General features: G+C 43.5%; 1 protein-coding gene across 1 annotated transcript; it reads right to left on the bottom strand.

Moving 5' to 3' along the window:
• Window positions 1-463: 463 nt before the first annotated feature.
• Window positions 464-16,164, bottom strand: ZNF330 (zinc finger protein 330). Its single transcript, XM_084263016.1, has 10 exons — window positions 16,044-16,164; window positions 10,975-11,104; window positions 10,651-10,670; window positions 10,464-10,534; window positions 8,335-8,414; window positions 6,903-7,029; window positions 6,051-6,155; window positions 3,450-3,496; window positions 2,212-2,329; window positions 464-1,531 (listed from the first exon to the last, which is right to left on the bottom strand). Exons 2-10 carry the CDS (start codon window positions 11,092-11,094, stop codon window positions 1,254-1,256), a joined length of 966 nt encoding a protein of 321 aa, XP_084119142.1. The 5' UTR covers window positions 11,095-11,104; window positions 16,044-16,164; the 3' UTR covers window positions 464-1,253.
• Between the last annotated feature and the right edge of the window lie 803 nt (window positions 16,165-16,967).

Here is a 16,967-nt window from a genome sequence, read left to right as displayed (position 1 = left end):
TATGCTCTGCCAACATATGACCTTTAGCTGTTAAGAAACTGTGGCGCCGCACAGCTAGGTAATTCTATAATCAGGTCAGATATTTGACAGATAACAAGAGCGAGCTCTCCTGCCTTTAAGCATGGCATTTAGAAAGCCGGACTGACACTTTCGGGGGTTGCCCTTGAATCTCCATCTGTCTGCTGTTAAAATCTCCACCCTCCCAACGTTCTCCTACAAGAGAAAACTAAATGCTATCACTTAGATGCGTGGATCAGTAATTACAATGTTGGCTTCCAAATCAGAATCCCTGCACACACTTCTGCAGGTGTCACCTCCTCGGCTCAGGTGTGCGGATTGCTTGCCTTGTGCCAGTGCATTTGCACAGGACGGTGTTTGGATCCCCTCTGTCTTTCTCATCTCATCACTTCATATACAGGGGTTGTTGCCTATCAGATTTTTATTTCTGTATCCCGTGCAAGGGACGGTGTTGATGGCTGGGCATGGAAGAAACCAGTCTCCTTCAGACCTAATGAAAAATTCTTACAGGTTTTAGCGGCAGAGAGGATACATCAACATTTTTATTACAGTAAAATTTTTGATGATTGGGGTGCACTTGCAATGACCATATAAAGCCCGACTGATTAATACCTAACTAAAATGCTGGAAGATAACGTTCAAGTACATAGAGAACTACATTGATCTGCCTTACCTACATGAAGATAAATTATTTTAGTGTCAATTTACACTTTGTATACAGCCTGCTTTCCAATTATTCAAGGGAGATCAATATTTATGACAATTCATTACAGGAATGCAGTTGACTTTTATTGTGCAGACAAAAAAAATCCAGTCACCAACTCACCACTACATTAATTTTATGAAATCAGTTAACTAAATTATTGTAAAAAATAACTTAATTTCTGATGAGCAAGTGGAAGCAAGTTGCACAGGTCTCCTGCGTTCCTGTACTGATAGCTGAAAATGGCATTGAACCATTATGCTCAGTAACACAAGGACAAAACCAGTTCCATTGTTTAGGGGAATAAATATATTCCTATTTTCTCCCCCAGCCCCAAACCCAAAACTGGTCTACAAAAACAAAAAAGAACCAAAACACACCCTCACTTGGAGTCACTGCAGAAGTCCCACAATTAACTCCCTAACTTTGATATGTAAGTACCTGATAGAGCGATCCTACTGGCATGTACACAACTGAAGGGAAGCACTGCTTGGCTCCTTCCAAGGGTTCTTAGCTTGCCAGCATACTCAGTTTAATCTTCTGGTTCCTCATAGTGTGCATACCCACTAGCATAGGTCCTTCCTAAATTCAAATTGCTGAATACATCTGTGGTCTCAGTATCGGAATCCTTCCCTCCCTCATCATTGTCGTCATCATCATCATCTTCTGCTTCATATTCATCATATTCATCCTCACGGTCACCTGCTTCTCCAGCCTTGCTGGAGGAGAGGTTCTTCCAGTAGGCATCATAACCAGAAGCTCCATCTGCATCTTCACCTCCAGTCTGTCGGCCAAACTTCAGAGAGCGTGCTGCAGGCAAAGGAAAGTCATCATGTTCTCACCCCTCGACAGCAATTTGAGCCGCGCACCTGACATTTCTCTGCTGTCTTTTCTCACTGCTCAGCAAAGAGCAGACAATGTTAAGATAGGTTTTTTCCTCAACCTGACATTTTCAGATTTAATCCTTACTCTGACAGAACCTTTCTGCTACACACAGTCTGTCCTGCTGCAGCCAAGTCTGTGTGAAAAAATCACTGGCCCCAGAGTTTCGGGATAAACCTTTGGTACTCCAGCCAAGTAAACCTGTAATGGGATGTGCTTTGCAGCCACAATACGTACTGTGATTTATTCAGGAGTGGGTCAGGCAGGTTGTGTGCATGTCATCAAACTGCACCTTGAAATTCATCAGCCAGCTTCTTGCAGATGAAAGAAAGGCTTAAGCAGCAGTTTGGGAGGGGTTTTTTTTCGACTTTTCCGTAACTAAAATCCCAAATTAAACAAAAGCTTTCACTCTATTGGAATCAATTAATGATAAAGAGTGAGAGGCTGCTCAGCTCTTCAGAATGAGAAACACAAAGTTCTTCCCAAAAGAAATGCAGCAAAGCTTTGTGAAGCAATTGAGAGTAACTAGACTCTACTCAGTGCTGCTATGCAGAAGAGTAGTCGCTGACAGTACTGGTACTGGTTGTTAGCTGGAGAAGCAGACTTACTTGACATGCTCAGATCCTTTGTCTGCTGAGTTTCATGGCCACACTTAGGGCAGGGAGGCTCTTTTCCTTTTTCCTGCTTGAAAACCTTACTTCGCACGTGATCATCACAAAAACAAGCCTGTGGGGTGAAAGGAGAATGAAAAGGCTAAATGTTTCAATCACAGAAGCACAGTTTTCAGCAAGAAGCAAGCAAAAAAAGTGTCTAAGAGCAGCAGGATTTTCTGCTTGGGATTAAAGTTTAATGAGCTCTATCTGCAGTGGAACTGGAGTCTGTGCATAGAGCAACCACTTCTGTATGGAGCATAGTTTTGTGGCTTCCTGGGGAAGAGGCTGGATAAAAGCGTTGATAAACAAGTAGAGGAAGTAACATACTCAAGGAGTGGAGTGCAGTGCTGCTCACAAGGAAGGAGCCTGGCAAACTTTCCTTTAACTTGACAAGCTTAAATAAAACAGAGAGATGTATGCCAGAACATAACTATGCAGTGACCTGAAGGCAAGAGTTGGAGATCGAAATCTCACATGATGAGCACCAGGGTGCCAGTGAAGGTATCTGGAGAAAGGAACAATTTGGAATGTGAAATTGATGCCATGAGAGGCTGCAGGGAAACACGTGGAGAGTAAGAGCAGGCAATGAACCAGCACCTGGAGAAATCAGGGCACAAATGGTGATGGAGCAGGTGGCACTTTTTATACAGAATTACTTCTGTGTGTGTAAAAATGAAAGAAACCTGATGTCAACAAATTAGCCTGTGTATCTGTAAAACTGGGTTAGCTGTGGAGATGATCTCTACTGGATCCAGGCTACACTGTTTTCTGGTCAGATTATAACTTGACTTGTTTGTTTTTTTTTAAAAAAAATAATCTTTAATTGTCTTAATTTTGTGCTGGATCAAAATACAATCCAAAGCCTTGGATTCTTCTCAAACCCAAGGATTATATTTTGCTTTGAGAAGGCCCGAAGATGGTACAGCCCCAATTTAAACCCAGAGCTGGATGAAGTGAAGAGCACCTCACCTGGCATAAGGATGCACAGCACTGGCTTGTGCTTAGCGGGTGAGCACCAACAAATGCCCTTTTATTGCCCGTAAGTCTGTCCCCAGGCTTCAGAAACTGATACAAATGGATGAATATTCTTTTTAATAATGCAGGAAGAACACAATGAGGCTTGATAGCAGCCCTGGTAAGTACGGAGAATGAGTTTAACATCATAGCTACTTGCAACTGTCTTTACTCTTTACCTTACAACGCAGGCATGAATGCTGCCCAAGCCTGTTACAGGAAACACCTGTTGGAGAAATCAATATGTAAAATTCAGTACTTGGAAACTGCAGGTCTGTGATGCTTTTAAAACCTTGTAAACACGTGTCATAATGTAACCCAGGCATTTATTTTTAATTCCCTGACACAACTGCACTTTGGCAACATCACGCAGTCCTTTTACCATGCAGTACCAATTTACTAGACTCTTTTCAAGTCTAACTCTCCTTGCAGTAATGTAGTTTGACACAAAAATACAAGTTGAAGGGAGGAAAGTATAACTATTTCTCGAGTTTCCAAACTTTTAAAAACCCATCGGGGAAGAAGTCTCGGAACCAACTGGGCATTCAGTGATCATCTCAATTTCCCTTTTTTCAAAATGTCAAAAGAAGGAGCCACCAGCATTTTACAGTCACTTTAAACAGTGCCACGGCAGCCTTAATACCTTTATCTCACTTAAATCAAATGCAAGAACACTTAAAGCTTGCAAACTTCCGAACCCAGAACAGGGGTTTTATGTCTGTATTTTGTCATGTCATCTGGAAATGCGCTTTATTGCCCAGAACTTCATATGAAAACCTATTTAACTCTGTTAAAGAACTGCAGCTGGCACATGAGCTGTGAAGAATGGAATCAGCATGCAAAATCTAAGCTGTCTTGGAGCTTCAAATCGGTTTTTTACCCCACTAGAGGGAGATGGCTAAAGGCAACCACACAGGAACAGGCAACATGAAACTGGGTGAATAGTTACTCCCCAAGAAGCAGTAACATTTATCAGTCTGTGTGCAAGTACTTGTTCCCTTCCACTCTGCCTTACCCCTGTGACAGTAAAGTTTTTGAATCTGAAGCAATAAATATCATGAGTTCTCCACATAAGCTGGACAGCCATGGGATTTAGTGCTCTGCCATGTGTTTAAAGATGGAATTGAAAATGCTGATGCACATAAATAGTCAAACATTTATGGAGTATCTGCACTTTAAAAACCTCCTCCGGATACTGATGGAAAGTATCTTTTTCACAGCTAGAATGGGATTTAGACTACAATTGCATGACTGAGTTTCAAGTTCATGTATTCTGTAAAAGTTCAGGTTTTATAATCTTGTTACCACACAGTGACAAAAACCCTGCTTCTGTACCAAGACTGCACTGTGCCACGAAACGTTGAACACAGTGCTCAAAAAAGCAATTTCTTTATTCAGGGTGTGACATCACATCTGTGAATTAAAAGCTTCCAACAATTGCTGAAAAAAACAGTCTTGCAGAACAGCTGTCGCAGCTTCAATATTGCTATGCAGGAAGATGTTCTGGCAGAACACATCAGGGGAAGCTAATCGAGGCTTAGAAAATAGCTGGATGGGAAAAATGGATGGGAGATGAAAAGGAGATAAGAGATTTCTGAAGACAGACTATAACTTTGAAATAAAAAAATTCTGAATTGAGAGAAATCAATTAGGACAAGAGACTAGGTAGTTCTGAAGAAAACAGTCTTATACATGATACAGAACACCTTGAATTTCTATAATAAGGATTAAAAATGTCACAATAGTTAAAACATGCATAGATGTTTTGGAAAGGACAAATGCTTGTCTTACAGGATAACCTAAATAGTATTGAATGGTGGGTAGAAAATACCTCTACAAGAGATTAGTTACTTCAGACATGTAACATGCACGGTCTTGGTTTGTGTTCTGGTTTTTTGTTTGTTTGGTTTAACTACCCTTGAAGTTTCCCTGTTTCAGACAGAGATGAGTAGTGGACTATCAAAGCCAGACATGAGCGTCTTGTCCTCAGACAAACACCAGTTTCTGTCCAAACAGTTAATGGGAAGTTCAAAAGGACTTAAAGACCTCAGCTACTTCTCTGTTACTCAGTAAAAGTGGACATGTATCAACATTTGATACGTTACTCACATGTCCCACTGGTCAGTGGACTAAGACTGAAGAAACTAACAGTGAGCTCATGCTGCTCTGGATGAACTTTGTTACTTCCTTCTATGCTCGCCCTGTCTCACTGAGTCAGACGATGACAGCTGCTTGAGTCACGGCCTTCCTCAGGACTTGCTGCTTCCACAACATCAGCAGATGCAAACCCTTCACCAACACATGGGTCATCTGCAGCAGTCTGGGGAAGCTTACCCAGGCTAATACAGATAGTATTATTTAGAACAGCTGTTTTCCATAAGGAGCAAGAATCTAGGAATAGCTCCTCATGTGGTCATAAGAGGAAGATTGTTCCTTCTTGCCTGCAGAGCTTTGTGGAGTAAAAACAGCTACATCAACAGTTCCAGTAGTTTTGCTGCAGTCCTGCGACTTTAGAGACTGCCGGCTCCTATGAAGGCAGCTTCCTGTGGGAGGCCCCTAAGCCAGGCAGGGACACAACGGGCATGTACAATCTGGCATAGAGAAAGGTCAGAGACAAGGGCTCCAGCCTAGATAACCGGGTGTCAAGGGCAGGAAACAGGGCTGTTCCTCCAGCGGTGGCAAAAGCTATCTGGAAAAGGTGCTGGAGTTTATGCCGGAGCACAGAGGAAGCTACTGGAGAGTCTGCTTAGCTGCACTGAAAAGGGCTATGAATAACTCACATTTAAATGTCTCTGCTTCCAGAACTTGGCAGCTGGCTTGATGTTCAAACTGATCATCTTCACAGAGGAAATTGTGGCAAAAAGAGCAGGCGAATATTCTGCCTCCTAAAAGATTTATCAAGGCAAAAATAATCAGTAAGGACAAAGACATCAAGTTCTGCTCTGGAAAAAAATTAGGCAGTAGTTTTGACTGAAGACCACTTCTCCCTTCTGTCACAAATGCTTCAATGAAGCCCTAAATTAGACACCACCATCCATTACTGCACTGAAAAATGCCATGTATCCTACCATACAAGACAGCATAAACATAAAGCAAGTATTATTTCTAGTCCTTCTGTTCATTTTAACTGTAGCATTAGGTGTTTTTCTTAAGTCAGATCACATTTTCTCCATTCCAGGCTCCTTTCCTCCCACCTCTTGCTTCTGATGCACACTTGAAACGAACTCTTTGAAAGATTTCAAAGATCAGTATGGTTTGCTAGAGAGCCATGAATCCAAATACCTGTACTAGCGCAGATGCATGGAGTGGGAATGGCAGAAAATTGCGTGTTGACAATCTGATGCAGTGCTTAATTACGTGAAGCACTCGGCTGATAGGACAGTTAATACTCTAGATTATGTAACTACCCCCAAACTGAGCGCTGTATGTTCTTAAGCAGGTCTTTTACATTCCCCACTGCAGAATGCCCGTTTTTAAAATTGGAAGAATGCCTTGCTTGGAATAAATGCACTGCAAGGACTAATAGGTGAAGATTAAAAATGCTATGTGAAGAATACAGGTAGAGTAACTTAAGCAATGTGAGGAGAAAAGTATCATTTAGATTATCTTATTTTTACGTGTGGGCAACCTACCGTGGTCCCAGACGCTTCTTTCACACTCGATACATTCTGCATCTGCAAGAGGGCAGATGCACGCGTGTGTGCTGAGACACTTCCTCCCGTGACACACCCAGGCTTCACAGAAATCACAGATTGCCCCCTGCAAGGACAGAAAGATACCATCTTGGGACTTCTGCAATGCCTAGAGAGAAACTCTTACTCCATAACCCTCAATATATCCAAGTGGGTATATCCACATTTGCCCAGTGGGTTTGTTGCAGGTATGCAAGACAGTATAAGTCACGTTTGTATCCCTATCAAGCTGCTCCACAGTTCATCTTGTTTGCTTGATATTCATTTCTTCAGGATTAAATATGATGCAAAAGTAATGTGGCTTTCTCCTTTTCTGTTTTCTACATTTTCTGTTTTCTACATTCCTGTCTTAAATCTTCCATGTGAAAATGCTGTCCTCCAGCTGAAACCTCAGACCCGTAGATGGTTCTGGCAAAAACACAGTTTCCAAATAACTGAAAAGTGACACTAGATTGTTACAGCTGAGATCATTTGGGTTTTAAAAATGGTATGTAAGAACAAGAGCTCCACAGAGAGCAAAGACCAAATAACTCATTAGAAATATATTAGGCTCTTTAATTTTCATTTTAAGTAAAAGATCTATACATCAACTATCCCTTAATTGTAGCATTTAAGAAGCCTCCTCAGCCCATATGTAACAAACTACCATGTGCATTTCATGCACACAAAACTAAGAAAGCAACGGTGAATCCAAATTAAGTGTTGATGAAAACATTGCATCAGTGAATGCACTGGAATGAGTTTAGGAAGTTCAGACTGGCAAGGCCAGCTGTGTTACTGAGAAGCTGACTGCCGACTAGAGGCAGAAACAGGACAGATGTTTAGTCAATACAACATTTAACCCAGAGGCTATGATGTCATACCTTGCTATCTACAATGGAGTAACTAAGTTGTTCTTCTAAGAAAAAAAAATTCAAAGGCCCAAAGCTATGACTATCTCCAAGAGCCTAGATTATTCTGTTTTTTAAAAATAAAATCCTCCCCTGATGCCACAGATTAGATTCCTCTCTGTGATCTGGATGGTCTCTACAATACTGAGAAGACAGCACCAAAAGCCCGCTGTTTTCTACAGCATGATCCTAGATTTTAAGGGAGGCTGGGAACTGGCTATGGGACGTGTAAGCTCCAGCCCTGTTACTGCATGTGTTTATGGCCTGCCACCAACACAGATCTGTTGGCATCCAGGACATTTTAGTTTGCAGCTGAAACTAAAAACACTAAATTTGGTTTCCAGTACAATGGAAGAAATCAGTTTGGTAAGATGAGGAAAAAGAACTTGGTGTGGTACATGGTACCATTAGACAAATCTGGTTTGTCTCTTTTCATAGAAGAATCTCACGGTGCAAAAAAGGCTATAATTTTGTATACATACCACCATTGCCAGTCCAGTACTGTACACACCAGCATGTTTTATGACACAATCTGAAGACTTCATCATGCATTTGGTTTTTCCTGTTTGAAAAAAGGCAAGCAGCCACAAGAAAACAATGCATAAATTACGAACAAGTAAATGTCCATGTAAAAGCAGTATTGCAACCCAAGTGCCTATGCTTAATTGTAAATCTAGGTAAAAATAACGCAAAAAAAGTCTGCAACCCACCCTCACATCTCCCTTAGATCAAATTAGATTTTCAGCCAAATCCTCTGGCCCCAGTTCTGAGATTCTACAGCAATGTGTTTCCTTGCTCTGTGTTTTGAAGCACCGGCAAGAATTTCAACTGCCAAAACAAACTAAAGAATGAAATTATGGTGAAAGTCAAGCAATGACAGCTTAAAAAGTTGCATTTAATGAAAAAAGGTGCACCTGATGATTTAATTACTTACAGGTACTTGGATGCTTGGGTTTTTTTGGTGGGGGTTGTTGGTCTTGTTTTAAACCATATAAGAGATTACCTCCTAGACAGAATCATTCCCTTTAAACACAGGGAATAGGTAGAAGAAAGAGCCAGTCTGCACCTAAGTCATTCTGACACGAGTAAGCAGTTAGGGTGACAGCTTTCCCCTACTCCTTGCCTCTGACATGAACAGCTCTACCAGAAAGATCCACGCTCTGTATGCAGTTACTCAAACAAAAAGATCTTGTAGTCAGGCCAGGGTAATGGAGTGTATCACTGCTTTAAGCTGCCCTGACACAGACCCCTCGGTGTCCCCATTACTGCCTGCTTGGAGAAACCAACAAAAGGGTGCTCCCTGCAAACCCATTCAAGAGCTGAGAAAACCAAGGTGTGCTCTGAAAATGTAACTAAATCTCATAAGATTTATGTATTAAAGCACACCTCAGATACTAAATGGCTCTTTTGAAGGTAGGACCAGTGAGGGGCTGAGCTGGGCAACACGAGGCAGTGGGGCTATTCCTGGGTCTGGTGCACTACAATACAGACACCTTGCTCCCATCCCTCAGGGAACTCTGAGACACCTGCTGTTATTTACAGGGGCTGTCCCCAACACTTGATTAAATGCCAAACAGCTCTCACAATCTTTGTCTTAGAAAACCCTGTGACTCAATATTTTGTAATTGTTATTGGGAATGCTTTTCCTCCAGAAATATACTGCAGGTCAAGGTAAATTCAACACACAGGAGTCAACTTCAGATGACTTAGAGTACACTGTAAGATAAGACAGCATGTTTTTAGTATTTCACTGCATGATGACAGGAGGAAGACATACGAAGGATGACACACTGCCATTGCATGCTAGCAGCCTGGCTTCCAGAAACACTCTGTATCTGCAGGTCCCAACAAAGGCACTGGAAGCTGCAGATATCAGCAGCTCTGAGAGTCAAACTACAAAACAGCCAAATCGCTTAATGACAAATTGAAAATCTGCAAGGATGCGTTCAAACCGTAAAGCACGCTTCACCTCAAAGTACAACACTCTTATCAGTGTTCCCTGCAAGCAAGCAGCTGAGCTATTTCTTTTTCTTTTAAAGGGCATTTCAGCCTGATTGGGAGCCAAGTCCTGTCAGTTGGAGTCCCTCTCTTCTGCTTTCAAGGCATCAGCCTGCTAGCACATATAAGTAACACGAGCAGCATAGGACATTACAAAGCCGTGCAAGGTGAGTAATGTGGTGCTGCTTTAATTGATGCTAAACTGATCAGAAATTACACCGTCCCTAAAAAGCAGTATATATTGGCGCCCTGCTGGCAGCCAGAGCGTTTTTAACTTTGCTGCTGGTATGAAACAATAGTCCTCACGGTCAGTCTAGGGAAACGGTCACTCAGATGTTCTCAAACCTAAAAGGCAGCAAGTCAAATTCTTCCCCAGATCAAATACTGAAGACAAGCCCTGTGAGCCAGACTTGCAAACTTCTGGGGGGCCAGAGGCACACACACTAGCGTGTGATCAAGCCAGACCTCAGGGAGGATATTCACAGCAGATTGAAAAGGTCCTGCTCCAAAAATCACAAAGGTACTGTAAAACAAAGGTACCATAACTGCTTAGAGTTTAATGCCACAAATGGGGACTGCGGATAGCACGGTTTTGTTCATTATTTCTACTCACCACATTGTGCACAAATGGGTAATTTTTGAACAGAGTTACAGAAGTAGCAAAAAGCTCTATTCTTCTGTCGTCTAGGCGCACGGGGGGGTGGGGGAGGGAAAGAAAGTAAACATTAAAAAAAGGCCTGTAAAATGTTTTAAACCAATTAATATTAAACTACTGGTTTCAGAAGGGGAAAAATACTTACCTTTGGCACTTATCACATTCCTAAAGAAAAGAAATTAAATACAGGCAATTATTTTTATTCTAGGTAAAATACATAAAATTTACAGACCCCCCCACAGAGACTCTGAATTAAATTTTGATTAGGAACCAAACTTTCTAGTCAAGTATTATACCTCTGATACAAATGTAACCTTGAATATAAAGGAAAGATATCAGGAAGAATAACATTCTACCAGCATTAAATATTATATATTGGTAAATATGTGTTTATACAGTCATTGTATTATCACTGGTTTTACATAATTTAGAATCAAGTATTGTGATATCAAATACTTTGTTATTTTACCATTGAAGCATTACAAGGATGTTTGGCTAAGTCTATGTTGCCTCTTGAGGCCCTTATCTGCTTTTCACGTTCACGACGGTTCTCAGCTTTCTTACGAGCTCCAGTCTTCTTTTTAGGCATTTTTCACTATCTGTGGGGGAAAAAAATATGCATGCACACATGTAAATACATGGCTTGCACAGGACACATCCACCATTAAAGCTGGATCCCAGAGTTCCCACATTAACTGTGCTTCATCTCCATTCATCTCCTGTTCTGAAAGTTTCTTCTCAAACGTCAAATAAGGAACCAGGTCCTTGGAAAAGTCACGTCATGACCCAGGACAAATCTCGTGCTCTGGAAAGGACATTGCTTTCTTAAACTCTGTGCTTAACTATCTTTGAAGTGTTTTGCCCTGAAAAAACAAATCTTTTGTTTGTGATGAATCTCTCTGGTTTTGCTTTGCCTTGTCTATTTAATAAGGACAATATTAATCTTATTTTCTCTTACACTTTGCTCTCTCTCCTCATGCTCACTAACTCCTTCAATCAGTTAAAAAGCATTCTTCAGGTAAGTGAATCGTGGGGTACTGCAAAAATGCAAATTTCACACTTCATGAAGGCTTAGAAAACAAAATGTCATTACACAGATTTAAGAGCTATGACAAAGGGATGTTTGTACTGCTTATTTATCACTCTAGCACATTAAAAATAATGAAGAGATGAGCATGCACTGCTCTGAAGGTGCCACTGCTTCCCAAGAAGGGTTTACGCTGATTTAATTCCATCTGGTTCAATGCATGTGTCTCTCTTAACATCCTAGGAGGGAACCAATGCAATACAGTGGTGAGGCCATCGGGTAATAATCAGACCACTGGTCTCTTGTCATCTCCACAATGAACTGTAAAGTACTCAGATACACTTAGTTTACTCTGTTTGTAACAAATTAGGCAATTAGTATCCTGACTTGATGAAATGGACAACTGAGAGATTAAAAGTGTGGTCCGATTTCTCTCGTCACACAGGCACTCAAGACAGACACCCTTCCTTACGCTTCATCTCCACCATCCCCTCATTTCTGCTGATGTAACTGTTGTTGGTGTCATATTCTACATCAGATACAGGTTAAAAACAAAACCAAAAAACCCTAGATTAGCACAACCTGATGGGGAAGGTAACGAAAGGGGTGGGAGGGTATCTGCTTAGCAAGCATGGGAATAATGAAACAGCTAAGGACAAGGCAAGGACCTCTCCACTGACAAAAATTAAAAAGCTTATTGAATATGGTTCTAAAAAAACAACCAAACAAAAGCCACAAAACCAAAGACTCAGAAGCCTCTGGCCCAGGTCCACTTCATGCTGTAGCTACCAAACCATACCTCCCTGCAGATGACAGATGAAGCTGGAAATGTTTAGCTCGTGTGTTTTGGTAGCTCACCACAGTGATTCTGTTTTGAAACTCTGGCCTCTCTAGCAAGTCACCCCAACTTACATTGCACTGCACAACTAAGCCACAGGCTTTTTAGCTACAAGTACACCTAACAGAGCTCCTTGTTCTGCCTTGGATTTCTAAAACTGCAGAAATACACTTTTAAACAATTATAACTGAGAGGCCAGTGTCATTTTAAAACCTCTGTCTCCACTTAAAGAATTTGAGGACAATCACTAGACTTGGGGCCTGGCAGAAACCAGCCCACATGATGGGACAGCTCTGCCCAGGTAAAGTTCTGCTGATTCCAGGAGGTTGATGGGTGGCTATGGGATGACCTGAGGAAATGGGACATACCTGCTCTACCCTCTTCCTTAAGTCCAAGCACACGTGTGTGCTCATACCTGTAAGGAAAGCTGCAGCATCCACAGACAGTGAATTGTAGAAGCTTAAGCTTGGAAGAAAAATTAGTATCTTTGTTCAAAAGGTCTTATAAAATAAACCCAGCAATCCTAACTTTCACAAATAAAGAAATAGATTGTCCCCATCAAATACTAAAATTTGGTTTTGATAGTGCACATAAATCGGTTTACTTGCCCTGTAGCATTTTGCACCATGTTTAAATTGTGTTAGTGTCATCTTTTGCAGTCAAAACTGTATTGCTGAGTTGCCTGCTACCAACTGTCATTATTCTAAAGCGTGACACTTCTGACACTGGCAGTCGAAGATGAGGCTGCACGCTAATTTTCAAGCTGCTTGAATGTTGATTTAACAACAGAATCTAATGGCAAGCATTTATACCTTGACTTATCTGCATTATCTCATAATCAAAAGCACCAAAATGACAAACTGTGCTCATGAAAAACACTGTCTCAACGCCTACTGAGGACAGAGATTAGGAGAAAACTTTAAGATGGTAGTTTTCAGAAAGATGCACTAAACTAAGTAACACCACTGCAACGTCAGGTCCTTTGAACAAAGTTATCAACTCAGTCCAGGCTTTCAAACTGCATCCAATAAATAACAACATCTTATAGATCAGCATTCTAGCACCCTTAAAATGTTTGTTGTCTTTACTCTGAGTTCTAAATGTTTAAGGAATTTACCATCTTTTATTTTTCTGATGAGGAATTAATAGTGCTATGATGCCAGAAATTACAGCAGTAAAACCTTTGTTTACCTGCAATTCCTTTCAAATCAGATGATCGCACCTCTTAAAATCACTACTCAGTATTTAAAAGGCCTCTGCAGTGTGTTCTACCTCTACTTTTGGCAACGCTTCTGTAACCTGAGGCTGATGGATGACCCAAAACTGTATTTAAGCATCACACCACCATTACCAAATGCTCAGTGAAGACCCAGTGGAATCTGTCCGCAGTCCCTGCAGGGTGTGCATGAGAGAAAAATGCCTCTGGAAGGCCTGAAATAATAGGCTCTGTTATCAAGAGATCACCTACAGCCAGCTCTGCGCCTAAGATCTACCTGCTGGAAAGATCACGTGAGTCTTTTGTCTTTTTGCTGAAGGCAGAGACTTAGAGCCATGCTAGCCCCCTCCTTTTCATCATTCATGAAGATGTTGCAGTAGAAATTGTCCAGGACAAGGTAGGTCCATGCTTTGTTCCCTCAGCCCCAGAAGGTATGACCCTGCTGCCCTACAGAGAGCATCAGAGCTCCCAAACTGGGTGCAGTTCTGCACAAGGCAGGGGGATGGGGGATGGGAGGGCTGTCCACTTGAAAATTTGGACTTAGAGCAAAATGCTCCCCCAAGGACCGGGTCAGAGCAGCTGAAGGAGCAAGTGTGACTCCAGCTTAATGGCTGAGGCTGCAGCACAGAACAGAATGTGGCTATCAGGAGGCTGTCTGTGAGACAACCAGTAGTTCAGAGGAGAAGCCTGTAAGTACTGGGTCGCTAGCACTGTGTGTGGCATTAGGTGAAAGTTTCACCTACTGTGGTCTGGGTTGGAAGGGAGCCCAAGGATCATGGAGTTCCAACCCCCTGGATCTAGACAAGGTTACCCAGGACCTCATCTAACCTGGCCTTGAAAACCGCCAGGTATGGAGGTGGAGGGAGGATGTTCCCCATGTGCTGCATTCTTTGGTAACGTAAACGAGGCAAAGACAGCAGAGTTCCCACCACAGCACCAAAGACTACTTTGTATATTTTACCTGATGGTTGAGCTATGTAAAACATATAGATGAGGTCTGGTATCTAAATTTTGTTGAGGTTATACTATGCCTGTGCCTTTTTTTTTTTCCTCTCTTGGAACTTGTCCTTGATGAGGTCCCAAAGACATACTAAGTTTGCTGCAGGCAAAAAACCAGATTCCATCAGCATAGAATCACAGAATCATAGAATGGCATGGGTTGGAAGGGACCCCAAGGATCATAGAGCTCCACCCCCCCTGCCACAGGCAGGGACACCAACCTCCAGGCCTGGATCTACACAAGGTTGCCCAGGGCCCCATCCAACCTGGCCTTGAACACCTTCAGGGATGGGGCATCCACCACCTCTCTGGGCAGCCTGTTCCAGCACCTCACCACTCTCTCAAACTTCCCCCTAATATCTTATCTAAACCTTCCTTCCTTTAGTTTTAATCCATTCCCCCTTGTCCTGCCAGTGTTGAACCTTTTAAAAAGTTCATTCCCCTCCTGTTTGTATGTTCCCTTCAGGTACTGAAAGGCTGCAATGCAGTCCCCCCGCAGCCTTCTCTTCTCCAGGGTGAACAAGCCCAGCTCCCCAGCCTCTCTTCATAGGATCTTTGTAGATCTCTGGATCTTTTGTGCCATCCACAACATTCCCTTGTGTCAGAATATTTTATGAGATATGCTATCACAAATGCAGCATCCAGCTGCAACGAGCTATTCCCCAGGGGAACAGGGCAATTGTTGGATTACTCTTCTTGCGCCATGCAAGTGCCACCACCCAGAAGTGGTCTTCCATATTTCAACATGTACTTGACCACCAAACAGGTTCTGCCGCATGCACCTTCATCAAAAGAGGAATCACAGTAAGTTTCCTGGCTCACATCTGATTCAGAATTCAACGAACATCTGTTTTACCACTCTGCAAGCCTTATACAAGATTACGGTATTTTAAAAAGAACCTGCATTAGCAGTATTTCATACCTCTGGCATCCCAGTCCACAACTATATCATTTTCAAGGCGCTTGACTTCAGTGAGCTACTCCCATCTCCCAGTGACAAGGGGTCTAGCTACCTCTGACCGCGGCGACTCAGGGCTGCTGTGCTGTATCAGGGCCCAGCGCGCAGAGGTTTCCTCAGGCACGTCCCGGACCCATCCCCTCCTCTGGAAACGTCCCGTGTACCCGCCGGGATCGGCTGCCTGCCTGCCTTCCCGCCGGGATCGGCTGCAGGATCGGCTGCCTGCCTGCCTGCCTTCCTGCCGGGATCGGCTGCCTGCCTGCCTGCCTTCCTGCCGGGATCGGCTGCCTGCCTGCCTGCCTTCCCGCCGGGATCGGCCGCCGAGGGTGAGGCCGACGCGTTCCCAAGACCTGGTTTAAGGCTGTTAGGTGACACGCCAACCGCCGCTTGTGTGACAACCACACGTACTGCGTTTCTCCAGCGTTCTGTATCTGTACTTTTTTCTCTTCTTTAAGTATTTTTACCCAGGCCCCCAGCCCGTGTCGCAACACGTTTCCAACCTGGACCGCCGGTCTCCGTATTTCTCGGCACTTATCTCTGGGGAAGTCAGAGACCGCTTCGCTTGCTCAAACCGGGAAGCCGCAGAGGGCCGGGACCGCTGCCTCTCCCTCAGCTCCCCCGGGCTGGGCGGCCGTGCGGAAGCCGGAAGCGGCGCGGCGCGGTACGCTGCCCGCCCGGCCCCGCGCAGCGAGGCGGGAAGGTTCCGAGGGCGGCCGTGGGAGCCGCGGGCGGGCAGGCAGGTTTCTTCGGGCAGCCGCCCTCTCCCGCCCTTCCCCTCACAGCGGGAAGAGCCCCACGCCCGGCGAGCGGGCGGCAGGCGAGGGGTGGTTTGTGAGGCGCGGCGCTCTGGGCAGGGGAGGCTGAAGGAGCAAAAAGGGAAGGGAGCGGAGGCTGAGGGAGCCGGAGGGTCCCGGGGCTGTGTTTGGGGGCAGTCGCGGGTGCCTAAATAGCAAGTGTCTGCTTTCTTACAGAAGTGCAGTGTCGGCGGGTTGGACGTCGAAGGGTTGGGGCCCAGGAAAGGGCACGACGCTCGCTGCGGGGAAAGGTGTTGCCAGAGTTTTGGGAGGAGACCTCATCAAATGGTAAATGCGTGGATACCGAAGAGAGCTCTCTGAAGCAGGAGTAGGTAGTCCCAGCACCTTGTGTACTACTGAGCACTTGGTGTTGTAACACCAACTGCAGTTACATGTACTTGCATTTTCTTGGGTTAAAAAAAAAAACAAAACACAGCCAAAACTGTTTTCTCCACATAAATGTGTCCTGAAGAGAATGATTTAAAAAAATAATAATAATCTCTGGGTGTTATTTTGGAGGTCCTGAGCAAGGTAATTTTTCTCCACGCATCAAGTACAGTGCTGGTTTCACTGTGGTTGGGAAATCATCAAAGAAGCTTTTATAAGCTGTTGGTGTGGATATTACTTTTC

This window comes from Gallinula chloropus (genome assembly GCF_964237585.1).
Source record: "Gallinula chloropus genome assembly, chromosome: 4".
Lineage (NCBI taxonomy): Eukaryota > Metazoa > Chordata > Aves > Gruiformes > Rallidae > Gallinula > Gallinula chloropus.
Note: the sequence above shows the minus strand (reverse complement) of the source record. Positions and strands in the feature narration are given on the sequence as shown.